The sequence below is a fragment of the Diadema setosum genome, chromosome 1 (genome assembly GCF_964275005.1).
Source record: "Diadema setosum chromosome 1, eeDiaSeto1, whole genome shotgun sequence".
Classification (NCBI taxonomy): domain Eukaryota; kingdom Metazoa; phylum Echinodermata; class Echinoidea; order Diadematoida; family Diadematidae; genus Diadema; species Diadema setosum.
In genome coordinates, this window is record NC_092685.1 from 33,415,581 (window position 1) to 33,437,074 (window position 21,494).

Genomic DNA, 21,494 nt, shown 5'->3' on the forward strand with positions numbered 1-21,494 from the left:
ACTTGAAACTACAGTCATCAATGTACTAACTCATAGTATTAACTTAGCTATATCACTTCTGGTTCTAGAGAAGAAGATTTTTACAGATTCCTTCATTTTGGGGGTTTGGGCCCCCCTGGGGCCCCCCTGGGTGGGGCATGGTGCCCATTTTAACAAATTGAGTTCCTAACCCCCTAGGGATGCTACCTGCCAAGTCTGATGAAAATCGGTTCTGGGATTTTCAAGAAGAAGATGAAAATGTAAAAAGTTTACGCACGACGCACGACGCACGCCGGACGCTGGACGAAGGGCGATCGCAATAGCTCACTTGAGCCTTTGGCTCAGGTGAGCTAATAAACTGGAAGAGTAAGGGAATAAGGAAATTGTGCTCCCCCGACTTTCAGATCCTTTTGTTTTGAAATAGCGGGTCACATATTGTGATGCAGACTTTCACTGTACTCAGCGATGATTGGTATCAATCTGTCAAAGAATGAAAGGTAATTTACGACGTTTTTAGTCGCAGCTTTCATCAACGGGAGTTATGCTAAACGCTCTATGCTACTGCATCTGTCTGTTAGCTTTAAGCAATGACAATTAAGCAAAGAAAGCACACCAGTGCATGTGCTGATAGGTGAACAAACCACAGAACATGTTAAAAAGCCACACAAATACAGTGATTCGAAATATTTTCAATAACATAGTATGATAGCAATAAAAGCAGTGCCATAATTAGGTAAATGCATTTGTACATACTCTTTTGCAATGGCTTGGTATATTTGTTCCCAGATCCGCCTCTTTTCATGTATAGATGCAGCCTCCTTCCTCGGGTCTGTGATAATGTCAAACCTATTTTTGACATGCTCAAAGAGAAAGAACTTTTCGGCAGTGTTCCAGTTCCTGGACCTGGGCCTGCGAGAGCCATATTCATCTTCCTCCATGTTTTTCCTGTTAATCAAGTGAATCAAACAAACTTGCAAGAGGAGTGATAGAAACATTAAAAAAATTGTGTAAATGTGGGATTGTATTTGATGATAGGGAAGTAACCTAGTAAAGTTATGTATCCCTGTGTATTATCATGGAAGGAGTAATGATTATTATACAAATGATGCACAGGACAGAGTGGATAGGTGAGAATTGGATGCGTGAGTTTAACTTTGGAACTGTTTAAACCAACGATCGCAGCAAGGGGGGTTTTAGACTGTTCCAAAGTTAAATGAGAGCATCCAATTCTCACTGATCCACGAAATAGGCCTGTGCATCATTTGTGTTATAAAATGGGCCCGTAAATTCATGAAATACAACCATTTTCCCCATCATGCATCCGGCACACCTACAACACTATACAAGACTTGAGCCATGTGTTCGGATTTTACCGGATGCATGGCCATGCGTTAAAATTTTACCGAATACATGGCTCAGTGTAGATCAGTAAAAATCAATACATTACAATTGACCAATCAGATTGCAGTTTCTAAAGCCCATTTTATAATATACATTATCCATACACCAGGGAACACCCACTTTGAGCCTTTAGAACACTATTTTTTTCAAAAAAAGCTTTGCATCTGTACATACAAAATGAAATCAATACATCTCTGATATGTTAAATCAATCTTTCATAGCTTTAGTTTTGGTATTAGAAATACTTTCTTTGAATGACAATCAATTGAATTTAAAAAAAGTTTGAGGTTGTGATCGTAAAACTAATAACATGCAGGTCAGTTACTTACAATGTTTCTGTCGTAGTGCCTGCACAGGAAATAATCCATCTAAATTAAAGGGGAAATCCAGTCCAAAAATAAGTTAGTCTGATTTAAAAAAAGAGTAAAATCTTACGAGTTCAACGGTAAAAAATTTGACTGATATCGGATGAAAAATAGGGAAGTTATGAAATTTTGAAGTTTTGCTAATTTCTGCAAAACAGTTCTTGCACAGTGGATATGAATATGCAAATGAGTGAGCTGACCATGTCATAACCTCACAATTTTCCATTGACAGTGTACAAAAAATGAAGAAAATAAAATGTTTCTGTCATTGAAGTCTGAAACATGATGTTATTCCTGGTTAAATAACTTCAGAATAGTGATCAGTTAGATATACAGTACCAGGATTTGAGCCTTGGACATAATTGCGTTTGAATGAAAAACTGGAAATTTCAAAATTTTATGTACAAAATATATGGCGAGTTGTGAGGGGATGACATGCTCACTTTGTCATTTGCATATATTGACAGTTCAAGACCTGTTTCCTCAAAAATTAGCGAAACTTCAAGATGTCATATCTTCCTTATTTTTCACCCGATTTTGATCAAAAGTTTACTGTTGAATTCGTATTTTACTCTTTTATATCAGACTAATTCATATTTGGACTGAATTTTCCCTCTTAGGTGACATGACTACCTACTTAAAGGCATATTTCACCATTTTGCAGATGAAACAAAAACCCAGCATTAGTACTTTAAAATAATTCTAAAATACGAGTTAGGGATAGAAACAACCACTGTTTAAATTTGAATCGATGAAATCGATGTTAAGTATCGTTAACAAAATGTGAACAATAGTTCTGATAGAAATGTTTCCATGCTAAACCGTCTACAGTTACGGTTTATTGAGAAAAATACAGAGATCTCCTTATATTTTAGGCATAATCATGAAAATTTTATACGATAGGATGTTTTGTGGTACAACAGACCTACACATATGCATTAAATGTCATATCTTGACATTTTTTAAATCACTGTTGCCAAAGGTAAACAGGGACTTTAATGAATGTGAACAATGAATATCACCACTGTTTATGTGCCATAAGCAAGTGTAATTTTTTTTTGTGTGTGTGTGTGTGAATATCATATTCATGGTAACAGCATACTTTGAATGAAAATCAGACAATAATATTGTGAGTTGTGCTTACTCCCTCAGCTTTTGAGCATTTGACTTGAAATTTGGCACATGCGATGGCAGTGATGTAGTTGTGCAAACTTCATTTTTTTTATGTCAGACAGTGTGCTGCCATGGTAACAACATTTTTTTATGAAAATCATAGAAATTCCCAATTTATTTATCTTAATGAGGTTTTGAGAACTTGACTTGAGATATGACACATGTAACTATCAGTGAGCAAAATAAACATTTATTCAGTGTCAAAAAATACACTGCTGTGGTAACAATTTTTTCAATAAAAAGCATACAAAGTAATTTGCTGGTTGAGTTAACTCCTTTAGTGTTAGGTGAGGTATTAATCACATTGAGTGATAGTTCTAGTTTTTGCTTGGATTCATATTGTCATAATATTAAGGAGAGTATGTTCAAAAAAGTTTCAAGTCTATCTGACATACAAGCTTGCAAAAATTCAAAATTCCATGCCTGCATCAATAGCAATACTACAGTGCAAATGTGCAAAAAAAAAATGCTATTAAAGATCTGTTGTAGCTCGTAAGAATGGACGGTGGTCTGTACATTTTTTTTTTTTTTTACATGTTCTGAAAGCTGATGAGTGGTAGATGTCACCTATTTGGTCTATAAGTCTTGCAAAATAATTCAAAGTTATGAAAATTCCTGCATAGAATGAAAAATATGAAATTTTATGATGATATCATCAGATTTCACATTTAATTGAGCATGTCTCACTTACCCTTGATCAATTTCTACCCAAATTTTAGTATGGTGTAGCTTATCAAATTCTCTATCAAAATTATCCTTACAATTATTTAATCTGTTGACTTCATCATAGTGACAAAATTTTGAACTTAGCCTTGTCAAATTTGACCATTTAGTGTTTCATCATAGTGGTCCTTTTTTTTTTTTTTTTTTTGAAAATGCAACTGACATGACTTTATTCATGGAGCAGCAGCTCACTTATGCATGGTTGGATTTTCCCCAGATTTTGAGATGTCGGTGCTGGTACTTAGGCTAGCATTATGTGCCCATTTTTTGCTAATTGGATGTTGCCATCATTTCTAAGGATGTCGCTGAATTTAAATTCTGGCTTCAATTTACTGACATTTTGTGCAATGCTCATCGTTTATGAGCTTCTTATACCCCTTTTATACTGCCCGCAACTTTTAGCTCGCTTCTGAAGCAAGCTAACTTTAGCTCGGGCTAAGTCATTTTATACTGCCATTTTCGACCACCCAAGGTTACGTGCGAGACCAGAACTATCACCCCCCTTCAGCCTGCTGTCCTTCCCACCAGCACGAAAATTCAGTAACAGTTTTCATGCTTACTTACTAGGCCACTGTTATACGTTATTCGTGAAATTCAACATCCTATAGTGTACGCACTGCGCCGGTCTATTATTTTTTGTTTTTTTCAAGATTTAATCATGCCATTTGCAAGTTCAAAGGAGTCACTAGAGTTTTACCGAACAGCGAACAGTGACAGCAGTGTATAACAAGAGACCCGGGGGTCACGCGCTCACCTGAGTATCGCATTTTCACCTTCCATGCATTCTTGCACACTCTTACCTAAGAACATTGGAAACTTAGGTCTGCATATGGATCCCCCCCCCCTCAACTCCAGGGTGGGGGGGGGGGGGGGTGGGCAGGCAGCCCTGGATCTGCAATGAACAAACTTGGAACTAAAGTCATCAATGTACAAACTCATGGTATTAACTATGCTTTATCATTTCTGGTTCTAGAGTAGAAGATTTTAAATATTCCTTAATGTGGGGGGGGGGGGGGGGCGCCCTAGGGGTCCCCCAAGAGGGACATGGTGCCCACTTGAAGGAATTAAGATTCTATCCCCCTAGGGATGCTACCTGCTAAGTTTAGTCAAAATTCATCATGAGGTTTTCAAGAAGAAAATGAACATGTACAATTCAGGCCCCATTACAACTGTAGGACTTCTCTCCATCCCCTCTCCTGGATCCCAAGGGGGGGGGGGGTACCCCTGATTCTGCCAATCCCATGAACAAACTTGAAACTACAGTCATCAATGTACTAACTCATAGTATTATCTAAGCCCTATCACTTCTGGTTCTAGAAGATTTTTAAAGAATCCTTAAATTTTAGGGGGTTTGGGCCCACCTGCCCCCCCCCCCCCCCCCAGGTGGGCCATGGTGCCCATTTGAACAAATTGAGATCCTATCCCCCTAGGGATGCTACCTACCAAGTTTGGTGAAAATCAGACATGGGGATATCAAAGTGAAGATGAAAATGTACAATTTAGGCCCCATTAGGACCCCTCCCTGATTCCCCCATGAACAAACTTGAAACTACAGTCATCAATGTACTAACTCATAGTATTAACTAAGCTCTATCACTTCTGGTTCTAGAGAAGAAGATTTTTAAAGATTCCTTAATTTTAGGGTGTTTGGGCCCCCCTGGGGCCCCCCAGGTGGGCCATGGTGCCCATTTGAACAAACTGAGATCCTGTCCCCCTAGGGATGCTACCTGCCAAGTTTGGTGAAAATCGGCCATGGGGTTCTCAAGAAGAAGATGAAAATGTAAAAAGTTTACGCACGACGGACGATGGACGACGCACGACAGACGACGGACGACACGACGGACGAAGAGCGATCGCAATAGCTTACTTGAGCCTTCGGCTCAGGTGAGCTAAAAATCAAACTATTACTACACCAGTGCGTGCGATGCCTAATACACAGCGCGCCGGTGGCATCAGTACAGCAGTAAACGTAATATACACACTGTATATTGGCAACCCGGAAGCACCGTGCACGATTTCCGGTCACGGGTCAGTGGATTTAGCCCAAGCTAAACTCACCTACCTTTTATACTGAAGTTAGCTCGGACCTGAAGCTGACCTGATCCACCCCCCTAGAGCGGACTAACTTTAGCTCGGACTAACTATTTTTCGACCTTTTATACTGAGAGCTCGCTTCAGGTCCTCACCTGAAGCAAGCTAATGCCCAGTATAAAAGGGGTATTAGAACCTGAAGAGTATAACGACTTCGGTTATAACGAGGAACCGCTTATAACGAGGTGATCGTGTCGGTCCCGTTTTCCTTTGCGTGTAAACCTATGGCAGAACGAATCGGTTATAACGAGTTCGGACATAACGAGATTCCGGTTATAACGAGGACATTTTCGGTGCATCATGATAAAGAAAAACATAAGCAATTTGATCGGATACAACGAGGTTCCATTTCTTGACCTGCCGCTTTCAAACAAGCGACGAACTAAACATTGAAAAGCGAATTCATGCTATCCCCGTTTTACATAGTCTGTGTAGAACGCAGTAACACACTGCACAAAATGCCCGTTCCATCTCGATCTCTACATGTACTATCTGAAGCGGGAAGACTCGGAAACAAACATGTTTCCGTCCCGCTGTTATCCTTCTTTACCGCCCATTATCAGTGACTAATAACTGAGTACCGTTCCTTCCAATTTTCTTCTAAACCTCATAACAAAATCATAGTCATTGCATTTTCTTTTTTGCAAGATTCCATTTCTTGACTTGCCGCTTTCAAACACGCAACAAACAGAACATTGAAAACCAAATTCACGCTATCCATGTCTCTTTCCTGTTTTACAGAGGAGTTCATGTTTTCTTCTAAACTGCGTGATAAGACACAGAAATACCTTCCGATGTTCCTACTAAGTTATTGAATAAAATCATTCGATTCTGTTTTTCGAGAGATACGCGTGCGTGATATTAGGTCAGACCAGACCGCAACGAGAGAAAAAAAATAACGCATTCAAAAACTTTTCATGTAGAGACACCTGTGGCCAAAATGGACAATAATATTGAAATGCGTGTGCAACTCATCATTATATCCTTTCATTTTTAGTTTCGACTTCCAGTTGTTTTGCTGGCTAGTAACTATGAGTGTATATGATTAAAGCGGAAATAATTAATGAAATCATAGCGATCCCGCCGTTGAATAACGCATGTTAATCTACTAGAGTCGGTGTTTAGAAAAAGAAACAAACGCGTATGGTTTGAATAGATCTGGGATTGTTCATTATCATGTAACAAATGATAATATAAATATGAGTGTGTATGATTAAAGCCGAAATAATTAATGAAATCATCGCGATCCCGCCGGGTGACAGCGTAAAAATAGTTGAATAGCGCATGTTAATCTACTTAATTGGGTTGGTGTTCAGAAAGAAAGAAATGCATTTAACAGTTTGAATAGATATAATAATAATAATAATACAATACATTTATAAGGCGCTTAATACAGATGTTTCTAAGCACACAGTCTACCGAAAAAATTAATATTTAAACCAGAATAATACAAAAATACCAACAACAACAAAAAATCGATACAGTGTATAACTACGATAAATAATGAAAATCAAAATCAGTGTGCACCTCCATCGACCGACCCACAACTGGACTATTCCAAAGGACTATCTACTAAAAAGATAAGTCTTCAGCAAAATCTTAAACTGATTAACGGAAGTGGCTTGATGTATATAGGCGGGCAGAGAATTCCAGAGAGAAGGGGCAATTGTAGAAAAAGCATGATCACCGTATTTTTTGGAAGTACGTGGTCCAGGAGTCAATTGCATTGTAGAGGATGAACGGAGGGATCTTGAGGAAGTAATGGAACGTAAAGAAACGATCTGTGAGCTACCTGGGGGCTTGCCCATTCAGAATTTTGTACGTAAGCAAAAGAACTTTAAAAGATATGCGGTGATGTATGGGAAGCCAGTGGAGAGAACGGAGGATTGGAGTTATGGGCTCGGATTTCCTGGAGAGGGAGACAAGTCTTGCGGCAGAATTTTGTACCCGTTGAAGTGGGAATATATGTGTCTGAAGGAGGTTAGAAAATATGGAATTGCAATAATCTAGATGACAAGAAACAAATGTATGAGTTAATTTGGCAGTTGTAGGTCGGTCAAGTAGTTTCCTCATCTTCCCAATTTTGAACAATCCAAAAGATGTTGCCTTACAAATGTGCTTAATGTGGTGTTGAAGGGTAAGATTTTTGTCAATGATCAAACCAAGATCGCGTACCCATTCACTACACTTGGTAGAAACATTATCAGAAACTAAATCTGGGAATGAATTGGTGTTTCTATGTTTGGAATATATATGGATCATCTCTGATTTGTTCATTGAGGCAAAGCTTATTGTTTGAGGACCAGATTTTGATATCCTCAAGACAGTTCTGAAGTTTTTGAGCTGCTTCAGCCTTCTCATTTGGTTTGAGTGTAACATAAATCTGTGTGTCGTCAGCATACACCAAATGCTGAATGCCTTGGTGGGATTCAATGACTTTGGACAATGGACTGGTATATAGAAGAAAAAGGAGTGGCCCCACCACAGAACCTTGCGGAACCCCGCAGGTCAGGGGGAATGGTGAAGACAGCGTGTCATTGATGATGACTCGTTGAGTACGGCTGTGAAGATAATGAACGGATCCAGTCAAGAACAATTCCGGATATCAGGAAGTCTTTTTCAAGGCGGCGAAGTAACACACTGTGGTCAATAGTGTCAAAAGCAGCTGTGTAGTCCAGAAGTATTAACGCTGCTTCATTTCCCTTGTCTACGGCCAGTAGAAGATCATTGAAAAGTTTAACCAAGGCAGTTTCTATCGAATGATGATTTCGATATGCGGATTGAAAAATAGGAAACATGCCGGATCTTTCAAGGTAATCTTTGAGTTGTGATGACACAATCCCCTCCAAGACCTTACCCCAAAATGGAAGATTAGCGATGGGTATATAATTGTTGAGTTCATTTGGGTCAAGTGAAGACTTCTTCAGGAGAGGGAGGAGTAGAGATGACTTAAATGGTTCTGGGACGAGACCAGTGGACAGAGAGAGGTTGAACAACTTAGTAATGACAGGAAGAATATCATCCAGCATGTCCTTCAACAGCCAGGTAGGTATTGGGTCCAATTTACAGTACTTCGGTGGTAGTGATGCGATAAGTTCCTTAACTTCCAGATCAGATACAGGACAGAATTCTGTAAGTTGAAACTGAGATGGACCAACAAAGGCTGCGGTTGATGACACTGGAACAGAGTCGGGGAAGGCAGATATAACGTTGGATACCTTCTCAGCAAAAAACTTTGCAAATTTGTTTGCAAGTTCAGAGTCCAACGAGTGTTCAGGAAGAATCAGTGAGTGATTTGATGAGGAGAGTGATTTCACAAGACTGAAGAGTCTCTTGGTGTCAGCATCAGCGATGAGATTCTTACGGTAAGTTGACTTAGCCTTGAATATGCATTCGTAGTATGATTCACACTCGTAACGATACTGTTCACGATCAAAACAAAGTCCTGACTTGATCATTCGACGTTCTGCCCGGCGTCGTCTCCTCTTTGCCTCTCGAATCTCATCATTGAACCATGGTGCTTGAGGTCTGATCGTTACAGTTCTCACCTGGAGAGGAGCGTACCTGTCTTAACAGAGAACGGAGACAGGTGTTGTAATGATCAGCAACTTCAGAAGGACAAGTCAGATCAAGAGAAGAACTGACTAAAATGTCAATGTCACTATGTAAAGAGTCCATGTCGATGTTGCGAAATTTTGTGTAGCTCACTTGTTTCTTGGGATTCTGCAGCCTTGTGAGGTTTGCTGAGGCAACAATTGCAGAATGATCTGAAGGTAGCGAAGATAACATGCTGACACGGTGGATGGTATCAGAATTTGAGTCTCTAGTGAAGAGTAGGTCCAGAGTATGACCGGCGCGATGAGTGGCACCTTGGACATGCTGCTTGAACCCCAGAGAATCAACTCGATCCATGAAAAACTTTGCAAAATTATCATTGGGATCATCTCCATGCACATTAAAATCATCTAAGAGTACAGGTAAGTAATCACTAACACTTGCGCCTTCAAGAAGAGTGAGGAACTCTTCCAAGAAGGTCCGACGTGAGAAACTGTTACTTGTAGAAGGAGGAGGACGATAGATACAATATAACCTAACTGCAGGAAGTAAGGTTAAGTGTTAGATCAAGCAGTTCAAATGAAGAAAAAGTGTGGTTTGTATTAACAGTGCACCGTACTGTCGATCTATAAAGTACAAAAATGCCACCACCTCTAGAAGATACACGGGGTTGATGAGTAAAATCATAATTTGGCAAAGATGATCTAAGATCTGCCAAAGTGTAAGCATCTCTACTGCTATCCCCAGAGAGCCATGATTCAGTCATGACTACGACATCAAGCTTATTGTCTACAACTAAATCAGTAACTGCGTGAATCTTATTGGTCAAGGACCGTGCATTCCACAGGCCGAGTTGGAGGCCCGTTGGAGGCACAATGGTAGATACCTTGGGATCCTACACCTGCATCCACGGCGAGTTGGACACTGGCAGCCGATACCAAATCCTATTCCACACAGGCTGAGGCAGCAGCTGGTAAGGCTGGCTGTGCAACTGATATAGGGTATTGACATTATAGCAAATACGATTTGAAGAAACATCAGTGCCCGGTATGTGTATAATGAAACGTAGGGTCGTGGACAAGATCAGAACGATGAGCACTGGGTTGTTGTGGGCCTGGATTAGGTTCAATATCACCAGAAGTTAAAGAACATAGATGAAAACAAGCTGTTGTGTTGCTGTAGTACAGTACTGGCTTACTACAAAACTTCAACCTGCTATTAGTAGCAGGCTGTGAGTTTAGCCACCATTCCTTACATACAAGAGACAGGTCAACATCACTATCAACACTTAGAACGGATGAAACAAGTGTAATGCAAATGAGCACTTTCACAAGTCTAGTACCCAGCATTGTCATGATATGCCATGTCAGGCATGCACAAAAGAAGCAGGAATGCCAAGCTGACAATTCAGCTGGAATACAAAGAACACACAGTCAATGGAGTGATGGAGAGTGCAACAGGATTGACAATAGCTGCACTACATGTACAAAGTGTATTGGCAGTGCAGAGCAAATCATGTAGAACCAATGACAAAATTATCTGTCAAAATACACAATTAGACCAAAGTAATACTTACAAATTGTCTACAATATTCGTTGACCAATAAGGTATCAATCATCAAAAATAGATGACAAAATACAAACAGAATCATTACCTAAAAAAGAGAAACTTCAGAGCCTAGATGGGAGAGGCTACCACTCTATGGAGGCGCACAAAAAAAAAAAAAAATGGGTTTGTTCATTATCATTTAACACTGCATTTTACAATGAAGATTTTTCTTTCTTTCAGAATGGTCTATGAGGTACAGATTTGCGTAAAGAGGATCACAACCTTCCAAATAAGCCAGTTCGGAGTTAGCTCATGGGCACATTGGTACGAATGACCTTTCTTTTTTCTCAGTTGGTTAGGGGCACTTCACTCGTTTTCATACACCTGACATAATGCATATAAGTTTTACGTAACAATGTATGGGATTCATCAATCCTGTTCAAACAAAGAATAAACTTGCGAAGACCAGATGAGCAGAATGATCTGTCAATTACACTTGAGAAAGCATCCATTTCATTACTTTGCATTGGATGTATTGACAATCTCGTTTTATTGATATTGCCAAATACCACTTTTGCTGTCAGGTGGATGTGCTGGCAAGCGGCATTTATAAGGATTACATGAATAATCATTACATCACAGATGCTTATCCGAGTGAATTTAAAAACCAACATGCATGTTTGGTCCGAATGACCTTGTTTCTGCTCATGCGCAAAGTGGAACTCCGAACTGGCTTATTCAACACTGTCGCATATTTTTCAAGAACGGGTTTTCGAAATGCGAAGATATTTTCGGAAGAAAATAACGCATCTTTTGATCCCTTCTGGCGCAACAATCACATTGTATAGGATTACAGCTGAAATGATTTATAAAATCATCGCATTCCTGCTGGGCACCAACAGCGTAACATACCTCGCAAGTTACGATAAACAACGCTTGTTACTCTATTTGCGCTGGTGTTTAGAAAAACTTAAACACATTTTATACAATCTGATTTTGTTCATCGTCATTTTACACTGTACATTGTATTTCACAAATGAAAAAAAAAAAACATTCTTAGTGTACAGAATGGTTCGTTACAAGAGGAAGAGATAGGTGTAGAAAGAATCATGAGTATGATCCTGCTGAGTAGGTCTACTTCTCAAGAACATAATGTCCAACTATTCTGCGAAGAGATTTTTGGAAGAAATATAAAGAATTAATGTATTTCAACCCCTACTTTTTTCTGTCTTTTTTATGTATCAATTCATAAATAATTTCCCTTTATTTTCTCAGTAATTTCCATCCATAGTTGTGTAATAACAACGCAAAGGATGTTCTTCAAATTGATTGACGGGTATGACATCATGCTTATGTTTTTCTTTGTTTTTGATGCGTACGGATATCACGAGGTACCGGTTATAACGAGGTAATATCGCCGGTCCCACGGACCTCGTTATAACGGGGTTTCACTGTACAGATGAGGAGCAGCAAAACCTGAGAACATGACAAATTTACTGATTTGCACATTTTTGCACACGCATAAGACCTTGGCTAATGGCAAGATACCTGTTCCCTACCATAACCATCCCTTTTAGCTCTGGAAAAAGCTGCGGAAAAGTGAAATATTGAGATCACAGATGACAATCATTCCGCCTAAATGTTAGCTTTCTTTTTAAAGACGCTCAACCGTCGCAGGTGATTTGTAGCTCAGTAGAAAAGCATGACACGCTGCTCCTCCCATTACCGTACCCCCCGTAGGCCTACATACTGAATGCCGAACGCGACGCTACGCAACGCACCAGCGAACACCCAGCTAGACTACAAGAGCCGTGCGAGCCATCCACCCTAATTTCAACATGGACGCCCGAATACCTACCGAATAGGGCCGAATGGGTGCACACAAAAAACCGTACAACAGCCATGCGCATGAAAATCTCTCCTACGGGCTCCGGTCATGACACAACTGAGAGAGCTGTGTGTGTACGTACGTACCTGGCTTCAGTCTCTGTGTATTTGCACTGTGGTACCAATTTCAGCAATCTAAGCAATAATAATTTAAAATTTCTGGAAATATCCTTTAACAATATTATAGATAGGACATAAAATGGAGGTCCCGTGTATGAGAGAGTCACAGCTCATGCACGTAAAAGATCCTGCTTCATTCATTCATCGCAAAGTGCAGGGTGTCTAACCCGGTGAAGTGGTCCCACCCCACATCCAACTGGACCCCATGGAAGACCAGCTTAGTGTAGCTGAATATGGGCTATCCAGCCATCTTCACAGATGGAAAATGAACAACAACAACAAGATTATTTATATATTACGTTATTAAATATTTAGTTTTATTAATATGGTTTAATGAAGAAATATTAAAACTCTAAGCTTCATCTTATATACAGAAAACCCCATTCGATTTGCTTCAGTGGTCAAAGAGAAATGAGGAATTTTGTAGAGGATGTCGGGAATCTCTTCTGTCCAAATTCTGTCTATTATTCACACACAAGAGCATTGAATTGCTAAAATTGGAAGAATCAGACTCATGACATGCTTTACAACAATCCACATTTCTCTGTGACTGCTTAAGCAAATTGAATGGGGTTTTCTGCAAAATAGGGCTAAAATGTTATATTTTAAGACCCTGAAGTAGCATTTGAAAGAATTAATCATATTGGTTGTTATCAATGCGAAAATCTGATTGTAATTTTTGGGGGACATACTGCAGTAAGTCGCCCCAAAAATTACAATTAGATTTTCGAATAGATAACACCCAATATGATGGACCTGTCTAAGTTCTATATCTCAGCTCTATTTTGCGACTTAAGCTAGCAAATGGCGATGTTGCGATATGGATACAAATTTCTGTGATCTAACCTAGTTACTGTGAGTACAGTCAAACCTGTCTATAGCGGCCACCCTAGGGAGACGAAAAAAGTGGTCGCTGCAGACAGGTTATCCAACTTTGTGTGCATTGCATACAGGTGTACAGTGTACATGTATCATCGTTATACATAGACCCTGTATGAAGTACTTACATGTACATGTATGTGTGTACGTATGCACACTTGTGTTTCGTGCATTAAACAATGCCGGTGTTTATGAAATTGTTGCACAGTAGCATGTGTATAGTCATGAAGAAGGCTTACACTAGTCCATTGTTATGACTGAATGAGTGATGAATGCAGCAGTGGCGATCACTGAATGTTGCCCATGAATGACTGGCACGGCTACAAAGCAGAAAAACACGCTAAATTATCGGCTCTTTGGCCGCTATAGACAGGTTAAAACCTACCGCGGGGAACAAAATGTGTGGCCGCTGGCCGCGTTAGACAGGTGGTTGCTATACACAGGGTCTTTAACAGGGTTTTTCTCTTGGGGGGATTTTTCAGTGGCCGCTATAGACAGGTGGCCACTAAGGCAGGTTTGACTGTATTTTGATTGCACAGTGTAAGAAAGTTACCCCAAATACTGCACTGCATAATGTGTTTGAATGTAAAATAAGCTGTATGACATTGTACAGTTAAACTCGCCTAAGTCGATGTCGCATATGTCGAATAATCGCGTAAGTCGATGATTTTAAAAAGTCCCGATTTTTCCCCATTGACGTACGTGTATTAATTCACTCACAAGTCGAATTTTGTAAGTCGAATACTCGCCTAAGTCGATGAAATTCCAAGAACACTTTCACGGAAAAACCATTGAATTCACTGTGCCTAAGTGGAATAAGATTTTATTGTGTAATAAATCACTGTCATTTATTATTCATTATTTATTACTCATCATTATTTTATTTGTCAGATGAGTTTGAGGTGACAAAAAAAAAATGATCTAAAATCAAAATTCAAAGCGATCGCATGGGACCGTTTAATTCTCTTCGTATTTGGAGGTCCGCTGGTACAGCCCTGTCAGCTGTCGCGCTACGTACGTACAGCGTTCGTACAGTACACATGCGTTCATTTACATGTACAGTATTGAGCTTGCAGTGTACATGTAGCTTGGCATTTGCAGCGCTGTGCAGTGGAGTGGTATAATGGATGAAGCTGCTGAGTTTTCAAAGCGGAAAGTAGGGGGAAAGTTACGGGCACGGGTAAATCAGAATTGCACCTCTACACGCATTTCAAGCCACGGTATGGTAAACTGGAATCAATCACTGCTCAAATATCGTTCTTATTCACTTCCCCAAGGTTTAACAAGGGTGTAAAGTAATCGGACCTGTGCCAATACTAATGCACTGTCCATGCAAAGTTAGCCGCGGCTCTGCTGGGCGACCCGTGCTGCGGCACACCGCTCCAGCTCTCGGCTCCAGAGTAGACAACATACATGTACATTAAACATACATGTATGTACCTGTGGTGAAACTGTAAGTCGATTTTTTTTTGACTTATGCACAAGTCGAAAATCGCCCTAAGTCGATGTGTTTTGCTCAGTCCCGAGAAGATCGACTTATGCGAGTTTAACTGTAGTCTATGGGCCAGGCCAGATATTGGTACCACCTGAGGTGGCAAATCCTTAGTGGTGTCATTTTGTTTGTTGGGCATAGGTATGCTTAAGCTATGATAGCATTTCCAAATGAGTAGCTTATTCATGATATAAGTACTTTTAACCAATTTGGTGTCATTTTTATATCCATATACTTCTGAATCGAGACTAATCACCATACAACAAGGCGCCGCGTCCCCTGGTGTTCTGCTGTAAATGCCTTGCAATTTGGTCTCATTTTTATATTTGTGTACTTCTGAATCGAGACTAATCGCCATACAACAAGGCGCCACATCCCCTGGTGTTCTGCTGTAAATGCCATGCGCTTAGTCTTTATTCAAGACAGCGAAGGGAATATCCAAAGGTTAGGAAACAATGTGTATCCCTGTCTCTAAAAAACAAAACAAAACAAAGAAAAATAAAACAATTCCTTCTGATGTAAATATTGTTGCATTCTGATATTTTTCAACTAGTCATCAGTTTCCGATGAAAAGGCCAATTCCACATTATTCAATTTCGCTTTACTTGTGACCGTGCATCACAAAACGAACAAAAAGTCGCATGCAGTGATTTTGTGTGAGGATGGAAATTAGGCGAAATGGGTCAACCGTACCAGTATTGAGATTTTTACATTTTCTGATTTCAAAATCAGGATTGGAATGACTGAAACATTTAAAAACAAAGTAAAACAAAGTGATCGTAATAAAGTGTGGGTCCCACACTTTATTAGAATTGCTCTTTTTGGATATCTCGGCCATTTCAAAACCAATTTTCATCACATAAACATTGAATACCTCATAGAATTACATGCTCTTTCATATGAGGTTTCTCATTATCTCACCAAAAATGTTAGAAACCTGAAATTAGGTCTCAACCAAAATTATACGGTCCCTTTAAAGATTGGGATCATAAAACAAACGGGAACTTGTGTTTTCAGCAGTTTTTCTCGAACACTTTTTGGTGGAATAGTGTGATTAGGTGTTTCTCATAGAGCCATCTTTTCATAAAAACCTTGTCCATACTCTTCACTGTCAACTCCAATAACTTTGGAAAGAGTTATGCTACTCCATGTAAAGTTGGCATTGATCATCTACATAATATGTTAATGAAGCATGCTCAATTTCAGCTTAATCTGATTATCCCTTCATTGTTGTTGCTCTGGCGATCAACATCCTGTTTTTTTGTTCCATTCATCCCACAGCTAGCATGGTGTGGTAAAGATTAAAGGGTCTGTACAGTTCTGGTCGGGGTGAGGATGTAGCTTTTAACGTTTCGCGAGATATTCATAAACCACTGTATGAGATGTCAAAGAGCATGCAATTCTAAGGGGTATTAAAAGTTTATTAGATAAAAATCGGTTTTGAAATGTCTGAGATATCCAAAAACAAGGTGAAACAAAGATATCCTAATAAAGGTGGGGCATGTCGCCTTTTATTATTATCACTTTTGGGGATATCTCAGCCATTTGAAAACCAATTTTCATCAGATAAACATTGAATCCTTCTTAAAATCACATGCTCTTTCATATTTCATAAGAGGTTTCTCATTATCTCACTTAGGAATGTTCAAAACATGAATCCCCACCTCAACCACTACTGTACAGTCCCTTTAAGTGCTGGAATAGACCCTGTACTTCAGAGCCTGTTTTCTCAGTTCACACTTTCCAGAGTGTGTCCTTTCTTTCCAATATGTAGATAGGTTAGGAGAGTCCATTTGAATTGAGTTATACATCATTTTAACAAAAGATAATGCAAATACAATGTACACTACAATAGGCCTTACTTTATGATAAATAATATTGCAAGTAGATATAGTGACGTAAAAAGATTGATCTACTGAAAAACAAGGCTTATGAAGGATAGATACCTTAAAAATATCTATATTTAGCTATTTGGAATTAGAGTGCTTTTGTTTTGTTTTGTTTTAACTGACATTCATCATCAGATGCATTGTTACTCCAAACATCCAGAGTAAAACATGGATGGGATGATCGTGCTTTCTCCGTTATGAGACCAAAATTGTGGAATCAGTTACCTATTCTATTAAGGAAACTGTCACCTACAGAAACATTAAAATCCAAACTTAAAATGCATCTGTTCCTCTCACACTGCATGAAGACTATACTTGCTGTCTGTAATGTTCGGAACAATTGCATACTTTATCTGGTACGGTATGTTATGTTTGTTTGTTGTTTGCCTTTTTGTTCTCTGTTGTCGTATTTGAACATGCATGTATATATCTATCTTTTCATTTTTGAAGCACCATGAGCACTGAAAGGTGGACCTGTGCACTGATCCACTATTATTATGATGATGATGATGATGATGATGATGATTATTATTATTACGTGTTGAAGGTAATATAAATAAAAAAAAAAATGCATAGACTGTGCTTTTTATACCCCCACCACACATAGTGTGAAGGGGATAATATATAGGAATCACCGCGATGTTGGTCGGGCGGGTGGTCGGTCGGTCTGTTGCAAAATCTTGCGTCGCGAACTCCTACAGTTTTGAAGCAATTTAAATGAAACTTAGGGTAAATGATGATATTGAGGTATAGATGTGCAAGACATGTTTTTTGTGGTTGTCGGACAATGCGTTGCCATGGTAACCATAATTTTACCAAAACCTTGTGGATTGAATAACTTCCGTAGTATTTAAGCAATCAATTTCAAAATTGGTATCTATGATGATCTATAGGTGTAGTTATGCAAGACACTCTTTTTGTTTGTACTTGACAAAGCATTGCCATGGTAACTCTTCTGGAGTGAACAACTTCCACAGTTTTGAAGCAATTGAAATTAAATTTGGTAGGCATTATGGCCTTGAGGCATAGATGTGGAACACATAATTTTTGTGTGTGTGACAAAGCGTTGCCATGGTAACCATAATTTTACCAAAACCTTGTGGATTGAATAACTTCCACATCATTCAAGCAAGTAAGGTCAAACTTAGTATGTGTGATAATCGGGAGGTGTAGTTATGCAAGACACCAATGTGTTAATATAAGAAAAATGTGTTGCCATGGTAACCACTCATTTTTGTATCAAATTGAACCATTTAATCTATGAAGGTGAAATTGGTGTGTATGATGCTCTTTAAGTGTAGTTTTGCAAAATGTCCTTTGTGCTTGTATCGGACAAGGCGTTCCTATGGTAACCACATTTTTTTTTAAAATCCTGTGGAGTGAACTTCTTCCACAGTTTTCAAGCAATTAAAACCAAATTTGGTAGGCATTATGGCCCTGAGGTATAGATGTGAAACACACAATTTTTGTGTTTGTCACACAAACCGTTGCCATGGTAACCACAATTTTACCAAAACCTTGCAGATCGAATAACTTTTCCATCATTCAAGCAATCTAAGTCAAATTTAGTATATGTATCATGATCTAGAAGTGTAGTTTTGCAAGTCACCAATGTGTTAGTTTAAGGAAAATGTGTTGCCATGGCAAGGGACAAAGAATTCGGCGGCTCACACAACTCACGGCCTTGTGGCCCCCGGAGTTGAGCGCGGCGAAAGCAGTGGCGACACGAACGGGACACATGCTGCGGCTCGAATTCTCGCAGGGCTGCAGCGCTGCGCTAGCGAACAAGCTGGTAGCAGAAGATTTGTATTTCAGAGCGCATAACGTAGGCGTAGTAGCCTTGGCTTAGCGATAGCAAGCCATTATTGCGATATCGAATTCCCATGGGACGGAATTATTACCTGGTTCACATATTTTTAGACATATACATTGTATTCAATGTATTTCAATTGTATTTCTCTCTGAATTCTTATTCCGGATTCCAAACAATATCCTGAAAGGCAAACATCACGCATGACATTTGATATACCGGTATGAATTCAGTGACAGTCCTCTAGAAAATTTTAAGTGTATAGATTTATTTTCCAATGAGAGTATCTCATATAGGAGTGGATCCGTGAGGCCACAGACACAGTCTCCGCGGAACATATTCCCAACGACCAGATACAGACCGATCTTTCAGTCAAGGCCCATGCCTACCATGTACAAAATATGTACAATAGTCTTTTATTGTACCAGGTACCAGGGGGATGTTTCATAAAGCTGTTCTTAAAGTTACTAACGACTTAAGAACGACTGGTGATCAGTTCTGATGTGCTGTACTTATCAGAATTTCAATAATTCAGCACAAGAACTGATCACCAGTCATTCTTAAGTCGTACGTAACTTTAAGAGTGCTCAGCTTTATGAAACCTCCCCGGTATTTGCTCTTAAGTTACTTCTAACTTTTAGACGCAGAATGTAGAAATGGTCTGAGATTTCATCTCCCTTTTGAAGGATAGATAGCGTATGGAGCAGACATAAAGATAAATGTGATTTAGAGGTCTCTAATTATAGTCAGAGGAATAAATTTAGTCCTGGACTAAAATTGCAACTCACCAGTTACACTCGTGTTCCACACAGCCTTCGGTATGAATGATTTCAATCCAAGGGTAGTGTACAGGCTTCTGCAGCCAAATGGAGTTTTCTGCTTATTTGTGTTCTTACCACACACTCCTTTTGTGATTGGGCTCGCTCCTGCCCACTGCATGTGTGGGGTGTGTGCAGGATGTCAGTGTGCTTCCAGTGTGTCCTGTGAATGTGTGTGTGCTACAGTGTATATGCCTGTGCTACTTATATGTACACACATGCTCATGCTGCGTGAATTGTGTGTTTGTGTGTGGTTAGGATCAAAGGCCAATGATCTGTGTGAGCAGGGCAGAATGTTAATGATGGTCTGGGTCCTGGCTGCAAATGTGAACAAGCTGTCAACAAGCTGATCGAGAAAGACACCATTCAATCATACACGGAAGACAAGTTCTCCTACAATTAGGCAGAAGGAAAGGGTGGGTATAGAACGGAGAAGGTGAAGGGGCAGTGGTTGGGGTTAGAAGCTAGTCTAGGGGGATGTTTCACGAAGAATTCAAGACAAAGTTAAGATTTAAGATTTACTGAAATGGTACTATATATGTTGTTTTAAAGAAAGAAAGAAGAGAGAGAGAAAAATGGGGCAAGTATATATATATATATATATATATATGGCCCAAAACCACTATTTCGGCGCAATTTGGTCACAAATCGTGTCGCTTATGTTCCTACTCACCTAGTAGAGATAAAAAGCTCTTTCAAAATGCTCCTGTGATTTTATGTAATGCCAATTTGGGGACATATAGACAAAAATTGAAATTATTTCGAAGGCGAGATTTAATTAACCACTAAGCCATTGATGGAGGGTTAAGTTTGGCCAACAGGCTAAAAAGTGCATGTTGCCAACAATGATTTTTTATGTTTTCTCAACTCTGTAGGAAAATATGAGCATAAAGAAGAAGCGTGCTCACAGTTTCATAAAAGCAGCTTGACGTTCTATGAAAACCTTTAAAAACAAAATACCTGCTGGAAATGTGTCTCCAGATCTGCTGAAACCTACGTTACCATCTTTATACTGCAAACTTGGTAATGCTATTACAGTGAGTACTACACAATTGTATTGTTTTTCAGACCAAAAGGGGTCTAAGTTTAAGTTAAGAAATATTTTATCACTCAGCTTCTAGAGACATGCGACTGCTAATCTCGCAAATATAGATTTAAAAAAGGGAGTTTTAAGAGAAGTAACATACGTTACCATATTTGTAAAAAGTATGAAGGTGCATGGCTCTGAATGATTGTTCTAGAATTGAGACTAATGGAGTAGATTGTCCTTATACCCATGGGTAGCAAAATATTCATTATTATGTTGCTAACTTAATACGATTTAATCCAAAAATGTAACATAGTGATGTGACTTACGTTACCACTAAATGAAAGAAAGCTCAATCACACCATTAATTACCATCTAAATGTACATTTCTCAAATCTGTGCCATCGATTTGAGGTCATGGGATAGCTTAGCAACCTCTTTCACTGGCATCTTGAGCATTGGCAGTGCGCAAATTATATAAATACCTTTAAACCTGCAAACATGATGTGTTGAAAAACTGAGTAAGTATTTGATTGTTGGAAATGTGTTGTTGTTTTTTCATAGAATAATGCTTAACATCTGTTTATTGTGTGTTTATTAAGTCAGTATAGTTTCCACCGTAAAAATCCAGTCACTTTGCTCTACAGGTATATTCTTTTGAAATAAATTACTCAGTTTATTAAGTAACGTACGTTTCAAATTTTGGTAACGTAAGTTTCAAGACGTTGTCATGTTAA

At 39.2% G+C, this 21,494-nt stretch overlaps 1 protein-coding gene and 1 long non-coding RNA gene across 2 annotated transcripts in view; one reads left to right on the plus strand and one right to left on the minus strand.

Annotated features, from left to right (window-relative positions):
- LOC140235622 (uncharacterized) overlaps positions 1 to 19,854 on the minus strand; it is a 45,321-nt gene extending 25,467 nt beyond the window's left edge. The window contains exons 1-2 of the mRNA XM_072315633.1: positions 19,701 to 19,854; positions 733 to 924 (exon numbers count right to left, since the gene is read on the minus strand). Coding sequence (XP_072171734.1) covers positions 733 to 917 — 185 coding nt within the window. The 5' untranslated portion in view covers positions 918 to 924; positions 19,701 to 19,854. The remainder of the gene's footprint in view (positions 1 to 732; positions 925 to 19,700) is intronic.
- LOC140229936 (uncharacterized) overlaps positions 1 to 21,494 on the plus strand; it is a 108,459-nt gene that overhangs the window by 48,767 nt on the left and 38,198 nt on the right. The gene's annotated exons all lie outside the window — the stretch shown is intronic.